The 15,199-nt window shown below is 42.5% G+C and overlaps 1 protein-coding gene across 4 annotated transcripts in view; it reads right to left on the bottom strand.

The window, feature by feature from the left end:
• The window catches only part of NF2 (NF2, moesin-ezrin-radixin like (MERLIN) tumor suppressor), a 68,886-nt gene that overhangs the window by 30,971 nt on the left and 22,716 nt on the right, over positions 1–15,199 (bottom strand). For all 4 annotated transcript variants that reach the window (XM_054594209.1, XM_054594208.1, XM_054594210.1 and 1 more), the window contains exons 2-6: positions 13,830–13,955; positions 11,807–11,929; positions 8,547–8,630; positions 1,008–1,076; positions 56–138 (exon numbers count right to left, since the gene is read on the bottom strand). In XM_054594209.1, coding sequence (XP_054450184.1) covers positions 56–138; positions 1,008–1,076; positions 8,547–8,630; positions 11,807–11,929; positions 13,830–13,955 — 485 coding nt within the window. The remainder of the gene's footprint in view (positions 1–55; positions 139–1,007; positions 1,077–8,546; positions 8,631–11,806; positions 11,930–13,829; positions 13,956–15,199) is intronic.

The following is a 15,199-nucleotide window of genomic DNA, read 5'->3' as shown; positions in this document are numbered from 1 at the left end:
CTTAAAAAAAAAAAATCCCATAAAGAAATGTAAACCAAAAATAAAGCGTCCCCACCTGGCTCGGCCTCGGTGCTCTGCGTACCAGGCTGTAATCCTCTCCTCCCACATTTCTGGAGTCATCTGATACAGATTTATTACCTACCAAAATGTAGAGCAAAGTTAAAAACCCATACACAAAGAAAGCTTTGGCATTGTTTGCCATTTTTATAATTATGCATCGTTTTGACAAAACAGCACAGCTATTTTTAAAAACCCACATACAGGGAGACGGTCACACACACAGGGGTGGGTGTGTATATGAGCGCCATTCAGTTTTTCACAATTCAGAAAGCTGCACCATGACTCAGGCCTAGGTGCGCCCCTTGTCTGGCAGGGGTCCTGCTTTCCTGGGCCACACATCCCCGACAGAGGACCTCGGTCACGGCTGGCCAGCTGGGCTAGACTGTGCATGGTGCTGTCTTTGCCTGCCTGCCTGCCTGCCTGCACAGATGCTATCAAAGGAGCAGGTAAAGTCAGGGAAAGGTGAGCAGCAGGCCTTTATTACACATGATGGATGAGTGGAGCCGTAAAATCAGAAGCAGCGAAAGGGAGGGAGGGCCTGCTTCGTTGGCTAATGAACAAGATGAAAACCACCAAAGATTAAAAACTACAATGCCCACTCCTAACTCATCTCCTCTATCCACCTGAGCAGCTGCTGACCGTCAGTTCCCTGGGCTGTGAACACGTGCTGCTCCACACTCCTTCTTCGGGATCGCTGATGCCCACCCACTAAAGAATGGGCCATCTGCAGGCCACACTAGTCCTGGCAACCCAAAGCTAATCCCTTCCACCTTTGCTTTTTCATATTCTTAACAGAGATTCCATACTCTTTATTCAAGATTGAGTACAAAATATTTCGAATAATGTTCTCGCCATGTACTTCCATTATCCCTTCAAGTCCTTCGGTCAGCTTTCTTGTAGACCACATACCTGCTATGTCTTCCCAGGTTGGGGATTTGATTCCTTACCCTTTTTGGAAGCAATTCCTCTTGGGCCAAAAATCCCCGCTTGTGAACAGAAGGGTCATAGTCACCGTACTGGAAAGGGAAGAAAGAGAGAGCAAGCGATTGAGATTCGGAAGACAGCTGTCATTCCTGCACCGCTGGCCTCAGGCTCAATTCCCTCCCAGCTCCAGGGAGCAATTCAATTCTGATGACAAGTCCAGATTTCAACCTTGCTAGTTTGTTATCCTTGAATGAAAATACAAAGGTGATTATGTCTATAAACAGAGTTGCAGAATCCCTATGGGTGATGGGCTAATAAGAATGTGACATTTGTATGGAAAGGGAGCTGTGTTTTCTAGCCGGCAAAGAAAGCAGTCCCTACCAAAACAGGAGCTTTTGGAATGAAACAACAAACACAACTGTGAAAGTTGTGATTAGCAAGGTATGATAAGAGCCTTACCTACAAATGCTTCTAAGTGGCTGGTAATTGGAGCCAAAGGCTAGGTGGGAGCTGGGGATAAGGCTGGCAATATTTGTGATACCTTTCATTCAAGGCTATGAAAAACGCTCTAGAAGAATGTGATGCCAACACTGTCATTCACACTGTACAGACAAAGAAACGAGAGAGAGGCTGACTGGCTTTCCTAAAGGTGCAGAGTGAGGCACTAGGAGGGCCCGAAGCGCGCCATGCATTTTAATGTGTTCTTCCAGGGAATCGCTTGGAGACTTATTTTCTGATTTAAGAAAAATAACCCCTTTGTTTCTTAGGAAACTTAAGGCTGACCGGGAAACAATAAAAAATGATGGAATTTTAAAACAGAAACTAACTATAAAACAGAGAGGATATAAAATCAGGGCCTGTCTCTTGTCAGTCAGCCTTCAGTGGCTTTTCTTCTGACCAAACAGACAAAGCTCGGTATTTCAGTACGCTCTTCTATAAACATTTATCGTTTTAGTCACCAACACTGGAAAAACAAAAGGAAGGTCAGGCACAAGGCTGCTGGCTCCGTAGACCACTAAAGAGGGTCAGGATGTGGCCCACCCTGTCATTCCCAAAGACCCTCAAATTGGACTCCTGCTGTGTTCTTCAAATGAGGCCAGACACCCAGCAACATCCACTCACGTTCGTCAGCAACTTTAAACTGAATCTCATTCCCATACCATCCTACTATAAAAGCCTCACAAATTAATATTTCTTATGCATCACACAATTATCTTACAAATAGCAGAAAGGCATTGCATTGTTTTTTGAGTACTAACGGAATTAATTTGTCAAATTTAAACACAGATTTTGTAACCCCGTGTAGGGAATTCTCCATTTAAAAATACTTGAAGGAACCTGGTTTGCCTTATCTCTGAACAGCCTGGGGATGTAATAAGTCAGTAACTTGGAGCTTTAATGGCACTGTCTCGGGAGACAGACGGCTTAAGGTTCAATCCCAGCTTTTCACTTGTTAGCTGTGACCTCAGAAAACCAGTGTCTCCATTTTTTCATCTGTAAAATGGGGATACTAACTGTATTTATCCTACAGGGGCTCGCAGGGGCTGCTGAGGATGAAGTGCGGCAATCCGGGCGAGCGTTTTGCGTAGTGCCTGGCTCATAGTTAATGTCACATACTATTGTTACCCTCCACATTGTTTATAATGACACTGGTTACCGGTTGCCTCTGATTTTTGAAGGGGTAGGATGCTCAGGAAAGCCCTGTTAGTTGCATTTGCAAGCTTCTCTAGAGTGCTAATCAAGCTCTAACGCAAAAGGAAGCAGACAGGCAAAGTTAAAGTTGCAAATTCAGGTTCCAAAGGCTTGTGAGGTTAACAGTCCACATTATCATACTGAGCCCCCAGCTACTCCATGGATCAAGCAGGTTACATCTGAGCGATGCAGAGGCTGCAAAGATCCCGCTGAAAGGACTTGCCAGTGGACTAACTCCATTTACAACATTAAAGCCACCTTGATGTATGTGTCTGTTCTTACATGTCTCTTTAAAAAACAAAAGAACAAGAAAATCCTTAAGTTGTGGCAGTTGGTGACTATAAAAGGACGTCATTCCACACCATAGATGGAGATGGATGTTCCTCTTCCTTTTATGTACAAAAGCGTTCAGATAATATCACCAGGACTGGATTTACTGCGAAGCTAATGGAGCTGGGGTTTCAAGTCTCCGCACCTAATTTTATCTCCTAATTTGCATCCTTGCATTGAAAAGAACCCTTAAATGATATGAACTTCAAGCCCCACAAAACCTGGGTCCAGCCCTGATATAAACCAATTGAATTTAAATTCAAGAAAGGAATTCACCATTTACAGGATTCCTGGAGTCAATTCTTAGGTTAAACAGAGATATTTAATATCCTTCTGGATGTTTAAATACTGTCTTCTGCCTGTAAGTATGGACAATTACACCAAATGCTCTGAACAGGAGTTCACAAAACATAATGATTTAATCAATACATTTACAGCATAAATAATTAGATCCCTACCACACACCAGTCACTAAAATACAGATGGATTAAAGACTTCAACCATAAATGAAAATCCATCAAAATACAAGGACAAAATGCAGAAGAACATGTGTATAATAATGGTGGGTGAAACCATTCTAAAAGTCACTCAAAACTTAGAAACAGAATGACAGTCTGAAACGTAAAAAAAGATAAAAGGTTAATACCCATCATATATAGAACTCCTAAAATCAACTAGAAGATAAACAATAGAGTAGAAAAACGGGAAGTCATAAACACTTCACTCACAAAGGAAAGAAATACAATGGTCAGTAAATCTAGGAAAAGAGGCTCAGCCCCAACAGTAATCAATGAAATGAAAACTTTTTTAAAAATCTATTTTTTCGGTCAGATTAGCAAAAATGTAAAAGGCTAACAGCATCCACGAGGATGTGAAAAAACAGGTATTCTATCACACTGTGCTTGGAGGTTAAATTAGGACACTTTTGGAGGGCAATTTGGCCATACCTTTTTTTTTAGATAAAATTTACATACATAAAATTCACCATTTGAAGCATATAATTTAGTGGTTTCCATTATATTCAGAATGTTGTGCAACTATCACTACTATCTAATTCCACAATATTCCCATCATCTCTAAAAGCAGCCCTATACCCACGAGCTACAGTAACTCCTATTCCTCTCCTTCCACCCCCAGCCACCACGAGATCTACTCTCTGTCTTTAGGGGTTTGCCCATCGTGGACATTTCATATAAATGAAATCACACAATGTGCAGTCCTTTGTGTCTGGCTTCTTTCACTTAGCATTATTTAAATTTTAAATGTTCTTATCCTTTGACCCAGTTATACTATTTCTTGGTATCTATCAGAGAAATATTGTTCATATTCAAGGATGTTTGCTACATCCTTCTAAATAATAGAAAAAAATAATAGAAAGAAAGACAAACCTAAATATCTACAAAAATAAAGAGATTTTTAAACAATCTGGAGTCCCTCCTTTTTATGAAAAATAGTTTTAAAAAAATGAGATGGGTCCATCTGTTCTGACAGTTTTAAGTGAAAAGGGCACATTGTACAGGAGTCCCTGTGGAGTAGTAGCATCACCTAGAAGTAGAATTTTGGGAACTCAGGGGTCTGTCTCCTCACCTATCCCTCTACAGAGATTATGCCAATTCACAGTTCCTTCCAGCAAGTAAATGAGTTTAAACAATGCTTCTATAGATTATTAATCCTTGTCAATCTTAAACATTTGGAATGTTACCTATTGTTCTTCTAGTTTTTCCTTCTTTTGATTAGTAGTGAGATTGAGCATCTTTTTGTTTAGAAATATTTTTTAATTGATTGTAGAGAGAAAGGAAGGGAGGGGGAGGGAGAGACAGAGAGAGCCCTCGATTTGTTGTCCCACTTGGTTATGCATTCATTGGATGCTCCTTACGTGCACCCTGACTGGGCTCAGACCCGCAACCTTGGTGCATCAGGACTGCACTCCAGCCAACTGAGCTACCCAGCCAGGGCTGAGCATCTTTTTGTATTTACTGATCATTCTTAGTTTTCTCTTCTATAAAGTACCTATTGTTCATAATCTTTGTGCCCAATTTTCTGCTACCTTTTTCTTATAAACTTAAGAGTTCTTTATATTCAGGGATATTTGTTCAATTCTACTTCTAGAAATCTACCTTAAATGGAAAAAGCTTTTGTGCATTTATACCAATAATCACATAAAACGATTTTTAGTAAAGCACTGTTTATAATAGGAAAAAAGTAGAAACTAAACCTACCTCTTCCTCAGAAGGAAGATGGATAAATAAACTAGGTTTATTCATCAATAGTTACCATACAGTGGTTAGAATCAATGCGCTAAATCTATACATAAAACATAAATATACCTTAAAATCAATGTTGAGTGGGGAAAAAAGTATTATTTTGTAAAAGGATATGCAAAAAAAGATATGCAGAATATAGCACCATTTATATCAACTTTTATCGTCTCGATTTTTTGAAGTCAGCCTCCTCTCCTAGTCAATTTACCACAGCCAGAGGTTTGAACCTCCTAGTGTCTCACCAGCCTGACCACCACAGCCTGCTAACAGGTCTCCCTGTTTCCAGATTTGTCTCTCACTCCAACATATCCTTCACTAAGCCAACAAAAATCTGTCTAAAATATAAACCCTTCACTAGCTCTTTATCATCCACAGGATAAAGTTAAGACCTTTTATGATCTAGCCCCCGGCAGATAGCTCCAGCCTCATCTCTTGGCACTCTACATATACTTTACATACACCCAACTTCTCGATTGCCTTTTGGCATCCTGCCCCTAATTTGTATCCAAGAATACTTACTGGGAAACAATAAGTCTCCTCTCCCACAATTCTTTGCTTTCTCTGAACACTAGGAGTCTGCAGGCTTGATAAACTATATACCATTCCAGGAGCACTGCAAGATTGAAAAACTATATACCTTTCTCTCCCAAAGTCATTTTTAATAAGAACACACTTCAAACACCAAATTGTCAATATAAAATCCCATAGGTGGGCTCACAACATTGCAAGATAAGTTTGCTGTGCCACACAACTGAACCAAAAAACCAGCCCATACTTTCGATTCAAGTGTAACTCAAACTCCAACTAAGAAATGTGGTTCTTGTTAACTGAACCATGTGATTAATATTTGTATTTATACTTTGAGGGTAATTGTTTCTTTATGCTTTGGAATTAACTGTGTCTATATCATTCAAACAGCTCAAACACTGTAATGAATACATTTGTGGATAATTACATTCCCTGTGTTAATGAGCTCAATTCGCTTTCCCCTCCTTACTTTCTAAAGTTCCTTTCTGTTTCAGAAAGGTTGTGGAAGAAAACAAACTGAACATAATGGAGGGAACCGGTGTAATTTACTGAAAAGTTTGGACTAATGTGACCACGTAAGTGAATCTGGGATTTAGTGAATGGCAGTGCATGCTGCCCAGAGACCTCCCTCAAGCACGAGACAGCGAGGGGCAAGAGCAGAGCACTGAGTGGACAAGGAGACACTGGCTTCTCACCTGGCTCCATTCTCTAGTTCTGCTCTGCTTCAAATCCTGTCCATCAAGGAGGAGGGTACAAACTCTACTTTAAAAAAGAGAATTAACCTAAAGCACTGTGACTTTAGACAAATGATTACTCCTTTCTGAGCCTTAAATGACTCAGCTATAAAACTGGCATAATACTTTCAAGCCTTGGCTTGCAGCAAAGACTATACTAAGTACCGCACGAAATATTCATGTTATAACACTTTGTAAAACTGTAAAACACTACAGGCATGTAACATCTTATTCATATTGTAATCAGAGATATCCTTTTAACATTAAGCAGCAGACCTGGAAACTGGAAGCATGTTATATAATAACCCTTAGTTTCCCGAATGCAGACTTGAAGTCACAGATTAGCTTTATTTATGAGACCCTGCGAATTTACACCGGAAAAAACAGCACATCCTCCTCCATATGAACCACATATGCTCTCTGTGAATCACTTTCATCTCTAAATTAGCAGGACCCAAATTAGTAGAGTTTTCCTACAGTGAAATCTGTTTAAGCAAACATCTGCTGGTTCCCAGAAAAGTTTTTTTTGTTTTGTCCACCCCCCCCACAGGTGGCCTTTGAATTTCTGGCCCAAAATCCATGCAAAGAAAATGTAGCCTTTGAGCTGGAAGCCCTTCAAGGACAGGTAGTATCCTTGAGAGCTTGGGTCTCCTCTCAGCTGGGGAGAAAGCGTGCTAAAAAGGAACTCAGTTCCGGGCCAGGAAGTGCTCGGATTTAATGAGAGTGACAATGACTGCTTCATCACTGTCAGGGTGATACTGATTGAAAGGACACATTTTTCCTGTTATTAATATTCTTAATCAAAGCATAAAAGGAAGCATATGTTTTAGCTGAATCAAGGCCCACTTTCTCTTTTTTTCAATTACTCATTTTTCTGGGCAGTGAAATAGGGGAGGCACAAAATGTCATCCCAAAGCCATGAATTCTGCTTTTCGCTTTACCCCAAGAGGAGCCGAATGACCCTGGGCAAATCACCGAGGGCAGATACTTGCGTTCGTGTCTGTGCAGTAACAGAGTCAACACTGTCCCCTCCTCAGGCCAGCGAATACTCAGCGAATGTCAGGCCAGTCATCAAATGATTACGAGTCATCAAATGTCTCTGGTGCTCTGTCCGTCTGACTAGCACGGACAGACTTTTCCGCCCTTCCAAATGACAGGCCAGTGATTTCCTGTCTTTGAGCTGAAATTGTATTAATTTTTGGGAAATGGCTTTTAACTAAAAAGGAAAATAATAACAAAAGATGATACAAAATCACAAAAGTAATCAAGGTGCCCTAATTCTGGGATTTCTCATGCTGCGGTGAAAGGCAGTGAGCAAAGGGACCAAGAGAAAGTGGTGTGTGATTGAAGTGGAAACCTCGGGGGGCGTTAGGCCCCCTGGGCTGACCCTGTAATTGGCCTCATAAAAACACAGAGGACAAAAACACAAGACCATCGGTCTCCCTTTCATGGGAACCTCAGAGTCTCTCACCAGGATGTGACCTCCCTGGGAATGCCTTTCTGCTCACCAGACGGCTCAGGTGGGCTCAGTGGGCCAAAGAGCTGCGGTACCGCGCCATAAGCAAGGTGGCACGCCCGTCAGGGCGGATGAAGCGGGGCACTCTCTAGGGTACGGTGAGGCCCCCACACAACAGGGCGGCTGGTCCTCAGAAGATGAGTTTGCAATGAGAACCTGGACCTTTCTCAACTAAAGGCCACGTCTGGCCCAATCATCAGTTCACTTTTTCTGGTTAATAAAAAGAGAGGCTGGCTCCCGTGGATGTAAGGAACCACATGTGCACAATGAGATTACACAGAAAATTTCTCAAGCTCTACACTTACTTGTACACACAGTCACAAGATTATACAGCAGTGAAACACTGATACTTGGTTCCCCCAGGTCACAAGTTCCATGGCCTCTCACTTGCTGGGGGAAGTCCCTTTGAAGTCAAGAAAATCCCAAGAAACCGGCAACTGGAGCGACCCTGTGACACACGTTAATGCCTGGGGAAAAGGAATTGTTCTTCTCGGAGCCTACCTTGGCCTGGACGGCGTAGGAAGCCAGCAGCACAGAAGCCTCAGGAGGGCAGTAGATCTTTTCATCTAAGATCTGCTTCTTTACCTGAAAGGGGCAACGAGGGAGACATGACACCGTGTGCCTGGAAGTGGCCTGCAGGCTGGTCACAGCAGGTGGCTGCAGCGTTCTGCCGAGGGCTGCCAAGCCAGCCTGTTAATGATTTTCTGACAAAGGGTACATTTTTTTTTTTATTGCTGCAGACAGGTTGGGAGTTCAGCCACTGAGAACTTATTGATAAGATGGCCATGCGTAAAAAACCCTTATCTGTTCTGTTCATGATCAAATGCTGAAGAGGAAAAACAATCCTCATGGTTAAAACAGAGACTAAACATCTGGGCTGTGACAGAAAAGAGCTGTGAACTTGACAAGTGTCAGGAGCAGCTCTGGTGGTGATTGCAGACTGGGCCCTGCTGAGCACACGCGGCACTAGAGGAAATGGAGTCTACTTTTAAGTCTTAACACGAGATAAAAGTCAGCAAGACCACTGAGTTATGACTGCAGAAAAAAATCATCGCTTTCAATATGCATGCTCTAAGGAAAAAGGAAGCAATAAAGTGTGATTGATTAAACTTTTAAGTACACATGAGGTCCAGGAAATATAATTCTTAAGCCATAATGTTGAATTAACATATCTCACTGCATTTAATTTCTTAGAATGGTGCAGTGTGAGCTGTTCCATACACAGAGGCAAGCGAGCCACACGAAGTGGGGGCACACCAAAATAAACACAACAGGAAAGCCAACGCTCTTTCCACAGATGTCAACAGTCACCAGATTCATAAAAGTAGGAAACTTTGCCTTGCTCAGCCATGAGAACGCTCCCGCATTTCAGTGCGAGGGAAAATTAAGCTAAAGTCACATGAGCGGCTTCCAAGAGCTTACAAGAAATTCATCTCTATAACACTAGGACATTCTGGGGCCTAGGAGATCATCACGTGGTTTCCTTCAAAGCAGTGTGACTTCCTAATCCCTTGGTTTCTTTTCAAAGGGGAAAAATGCCACACTATAGAAAAACTGAAAGGGCTTCCCTCTGAGTGGAAAATATTAGGATGGAGGAGTATGCATGGTCTGTCCAGGAAAAGTCCAGCCATTGTTAATAGAATGAGAATGGTTTGCACATCATCGATGTAACCTGGCAGCCAAGGACAGTGGACTGGAATGTGCATGGATGAACAATGGTGGCTTCACTGTACTAATCAGTGGGGGCCATAGATGCCATTGAGCGAGCATGTGTACTGTGTGGCCGTCAAATTCAAAATGACCGAACAAGTAGAGCAATGAACGTGCTTCAGATTTTGCATTGAGTTTGAACACTCCTCTGTAGGAACTATGCAGATGATTCAGAAGGCTGCAGCTCTGGGCAACTGGTGACTGGCAGCTTCATCACGACAATGTGCCCCCTCAGGCATCACGTCTTATGCAGAGGTTTCTGGCCAAACATCAAATCACCCAGGTGACTCAGCCCCGCTCCAGCCCAGATTTATCACCCTGCAACGTCTCGCTTTTCCCAAAAGTAAAATCACCTTTGAAAAGGAAGAGATTTCAGACTGTCAGTGAGATTCAGGAAAATATGATGGGGCAGCTAATGACATTTGGGAAACCTGTGGGAGGCCCCAAGGTGCCTACTTTGAAGGAGACTGAAGCATCATTGTCCTATGTACAACGTGTCTTGTATCTTGTATCTTCTTCAATAAATGTCTATTTTTTGTAGTACATGGATGGATACTTTCTGGACAGAACTTTTTGTGAGAGAGCGTGTGTGTACACTTTTCTTGCAAAACTTCCTTTGGTAAAAAAACTATTTGGGAGGCCCCGGCTGGTGTGGCTCAGTTGGTTGGAGTGTTGTCACATAACCAAAAGGTTGTGGGTTCAATTTCTGGTCAGGGCATATACCTACGTTGTGGGTCCAATCCCCCATCCAGGTGCCTATGGGAGGCAACCCATTGTGCTTCTCTCTCACATCAATGTCTCTCTCTCTCCCTTCACCTTTCTCTAAAAAGCAATGAAAAAGTGTCCTTGGGTGAGTATAAAAAAAATTCCTTGGGGGGTTTTATTACGTTTAACTTAATATTTCCTGAACATAATGATCTGAGGCTCAGACTAATCATGGGAGGACTAAGTGACAGACTATATATCTAATTCTGGGAAATCATGTAATTAACACCCCTGCTGCCATCTTTTCCATCACTGAGAGTGGTCACCTTTGGGCACACAAGCAGCTCCAGCGCCAGTCACGGTAACGAACCGTGAAAACTGGGGAAGCGCTCTGATCAAACAGTAAGGTCACAAGCAAAACGGAGACGGTTTTCACCCTCACACCAACCCCCTCCTCACTGTGCCCTCAGATGGTCAACTAGCTGTCTTTGAAACTCTTACTATGGATCTCCTAATTTCTTCAATTTGGTTGAGCGCTTACTTATGGAAGGTCTACTTACTGTGCACTCAGTGAACCCTGCCTTTAAGGAGCTTGTAATCTGTGAGGGGATAAGGGAGAAATAAGACATTACAGACAAACAGTAGCATAAAGCATAATGTCTGAAGTTCCATGTGTGTGGGATTAACCAGGTGTCACTGGAGGTCTGAAGTCCTACCTTAATGAGAACAGATTTTGAACTTTTGGGAGAACTATTCTTTATAAGACTCTCTAGGCTTCCTTTGCAGCTCTCGAGAACTTTCAAGTTAGTGAGAAGAAAACAGGATCTATCTTCAAAAAGGTTTCAAATTAGGTAGCTACTTGTACCCATTCTTTTTTACTTTTTAAAAAAGATTTTATTTATTTTTAGAGAGAGGGAAAGGGAGGGAGAAAGTAAGGGAGAGAAACATTGATGTGAGAGAGAAACATCAGCTGGTTGCCTTTCACATACCCCCAGCTGGGGACCTGACCCACAGCCCAGGCCTGTGCCCTGACAAGGAATCAAACCAGCGACCTTTTGGTTCGCAGGCCGGCACTCAGTCCACTGAGCCACACCAGCCAGGGAATGCCCATTCTTTCACCATCACACTTTTGCAATTTCATCTAACACCAATTCTCATCACTCAAATATAGTTCTAGTCTAAAGATTTTTCCCATTACAGAACCAAAAGGACTGACTCTCCGGAGGTGGAACATTTTCACAGCGTGAAGCTTTTCTGGTCAGCTCCAAGGGGTTTGTCCAGGCCACCTCTGCAACCGGGGCAGAGTGAGGTTTCCCATAATTAAGGGATAGCACAGGCTAGTGTACCTGCAAGAAGAATAAATGTTGCGTGATCTCCTGAACCAGCTCCTCCTCGGCATTTTCAGGATAAAATTTGGCCAGGAAGTGAAAGGTGACTGGCTCTTCCTTTGAAACATCATGATCCAGCACCTGCAGAATCGCAGAGCAAAAGACAGACAAACTATGTTGGCACCTCTTCCTCTCATGCCCTTATCAAACAAACTTTTTCAGGGAGTGTATAAACATTTTTCCCCTCTAAATTCATCACATTTCCCAAAGGTTGTGCGATTCTTCAGTTTGAAGCTCTCTCTATAACAAGAACTCACTTCAAACGGCATTTCTGAATCAACTTAATTAATATCCCCAAGGGGTGAGTAGAGCTAAGATTTAGGCACAAATGTTCCCAAGGCCACAGAGATTGTTAAAAATTAGAAATTTATGACTTAGAGGTCTTGGGCATTACGCTTTATGGTAGGCGGAATGTTTTTTAATTTTTTTGAAGCAGTGGAATATTTCTTTATTCTTTTTTTGCTGTCAACCCCCAACATTTAGGTCTACATTGGAATGGAGCTTAGGATGATGAACTACATCTTTGTGACATCAGCTAAACATTAACTAAGCAACAGAAGTGAAACATGTCCATCGTGGCAACTCTTTGTTTTAAGGAACCTCTAGAGATGCCCCACAAAATACTTGAGCACAGTCAGTAAACCACACTTCCTTTAATCTTCTAACAATTTCATCCACCCACTGAAAAGCCTGAACCATCTGCTCTCCAGAATGAATTTCATTTCAGGCCATAAACATGCCATGTGACAGGCTCCAAGTCTCCATTAACATGTGTCATAATTTATTTCCTTTGAGCAGCAGGTATTGTGGCTCCTGATGCCCCCAATCTAATATCCATTTGGCCAACACTCATGTAAATTCAAAGTAGATTTAAAATTTACTTTGCTGAGAATCACAAAAGGATACCGAAAGTCCTGCTGCCTTTGATAGATAACTTTCCATGCCCCTGCCCATATTTCAATTGGTGGTGCCCAGGAAACTCAAAATAAACATGATCTGGGACAACCTTGCTAACACAGGCACACAGTGGACACTTTGATCTTCATGGTCGTTGGGAATTAGCATATGAAATTTATGATCAGCAGGAATTCTAACATGAAGATTCAGATTAATGTGTACATATGTAAATAATTTGAACACTCGAGTTTAAAGTCAAACTGATACAAGAGAGGAGGCTTTTATTGTTTATCATGCCACATAATAGATAATAAACTCAGGTGGGCAATTGCAGGGGATTCCATTTGGGGCAAGAATTAGACACTGACTTACTTTGAGACCCAGGTGCCTTTTAGGAGTTACTGACGAAAGCATATGGCCCTGTTCTCAACCATCTTCATGGTTAGGTAGGTAGGTAAGTAGGTAAGTATGTGTTTGTCTGCACATATGAAGCCACACAGAGGACCGTTTCCCTAGGAGTATTAATCTCTCAGCCACACGAGAACTGCTGGGAGCCCACCCCTGTCCAGGCCTCAGAAGCCCCAGAGAATCATGAGGACTAAATGAACAGCCTGCCTTCGCCACCGTGACCAGGGCACTTTGTATTCCTTAGATTGCGTTCATGATTAAATTGAGTTGGGCCACAGCGTTTCTCAAAAAAGCTTTTAAAATTTCATAAAGCACATGAGCCCCAAGAAAATCTTTCAAAGACATATGTTATAAACATATATATGTAATTTTTATTCATAAAGCCTGACCAGTGGCTCGATAAATTGAGCAGCATAAAGCCAGAAGCACTCAGCCTGGTGACCGTGAGTAAAGAGGCCAGGGATCGCAGCAGTTTGATCGTGGCTGGTTCTGCTTGCCCAGGAGAGCCTGTGAGGGGCAGTGAGCCTGGGGCATTTCGAGGACCCGCTTTCTCCAGGACTTGCCCCTTTCTCTCTCTATCCTGTATCCGTCATGCCCCATGATGAGCAAATACCCTGGGCACGTGCTCAGGGAAGCACACACCAGCCCCACTGGTTTCATCCAGTTCCAGCCCAACCTTCTTGTCCATTTTGAGCCAGGCCACGGTGTCCTTGATGGTGTACTGCAGTCCAAAGAACCAGGTTTCCCGAAGCCCCAGGGTCCGGCACACCAAATCAAATAGGTCCTTCCCTTTCCACTTCATCTGCAATGTGACGAACCAAAGGGGAAAACATTGTGAGCAAAAGTCATAATCTGCTCGCACAAAAGCCTCTCCTCTGCACGCTCTACTCTCAGATTCCAAAGTGTGGAGATGACACCAAGATGGCTGAGGAGCACAGAATTCCCAAATAATTTTAAAGCTTCCTACGCAGAACCATGAGTGGGAAAATACCAATTAGACTTTAATGGCTTAATCACTGCAAAGCATACACAATACTTCCCTTGGACAGGTCCTTGCAGACCTTAACATCCCCAAAGCTAATTTAGGGAAGCTGGCAAATAAGCATCCTCATTTAGGAGAGTCTGGCTTCTGGAGTTAACCCAGGGAGGTGGCTAGCTTCTAGGGACACTAATTTCCTTGAGATTTTATCATTGATTTTTCAAAAAATTATGACTCTGCCCTTTCATAAAAGCCTAGTGCTGTGTGTGTGTGTGTGTGTGTGTGTGTGTGTGTGTGTGTGTGTGTGTGTTTAATTTAAGGGCCGGTTTTACTAGAAGTGTTTTGCTTTGGTTTTGTTTTTTTTTTAAGCAGCATAGGAAAGGAAGTTGTAACTAAAGTCATAAATAATGGAGGAAAAAAAAAGCCTAGAGACCAGTGAGTCCAATCACAGGTCTCTTGTCTCATGATGAATAACTGAGGCCAAAGTGGAAGCAGCTTGCCCACAGTTACACAGAGCAATTTCAAACTCTCAGTATCTGAACCAGGGGATGAATAGACACCAATATACTGTAGTGTACTTATCCTATAGCCTCACTTTCAAAAAGACCTGAAGCAATGGCTGCTAAATCCCTTCCTCAGCTATTCAATCTTGTAGCTGGAAAAGCAAGTTCAACATCTTAATAGGGGAAGAAAATGCCCATCAGTTTAGTAAATGTTGCCACCTTGTGGCTTTCAAGTTAAATCACCCAAGATGTTCCCATACTACCCCATAGCTGCTGCTCACCCCCTATCCCCAAAAGCCCCCAAATACCAGGGAGGCACTCAAATGTACACCTCGTACAGTTATGAGCATATGAGACATATATGCTCATATGTCAGTGTCAGTGGTCATAGTAAGAATGATCTTGGGATTCAACTACAATGTCGCCAGACACCAGAAGAACAAGACCAGTAGACTGCACACACATCGGTCCTTCTGCCCCCGGAAATCCCGCAGTTCCTAGCACACTGAAGATGCATAATGGAAAAGAAAGGGGAAAAAAAACCCAGAGTTTAGAGACTTAATA

The sequence above is a fragment of the Pteronotus mesoamericanus genome, unplaced genomic scaffold (genome assembly GCF_021234165.1).
Source record: "Pteronotus mesoamericanus isolate MK-2021 breed Mesoamerican mustached bat unplaced genomic scaffold, CSHL_Meso_final scaffold_507, whole genome shotgun sequence".
NCBI classification, from domain to species: domain Eukaryota; kingdom Metazoa; phylum Chordata; class Mammalia; order Chiroptera; family Mormoopidae; genus Pteronotus; species Pteronotus mesoamericanus.
This window is presented reverse-complemented; position numbering and strand designations above follow the sequence as displayed.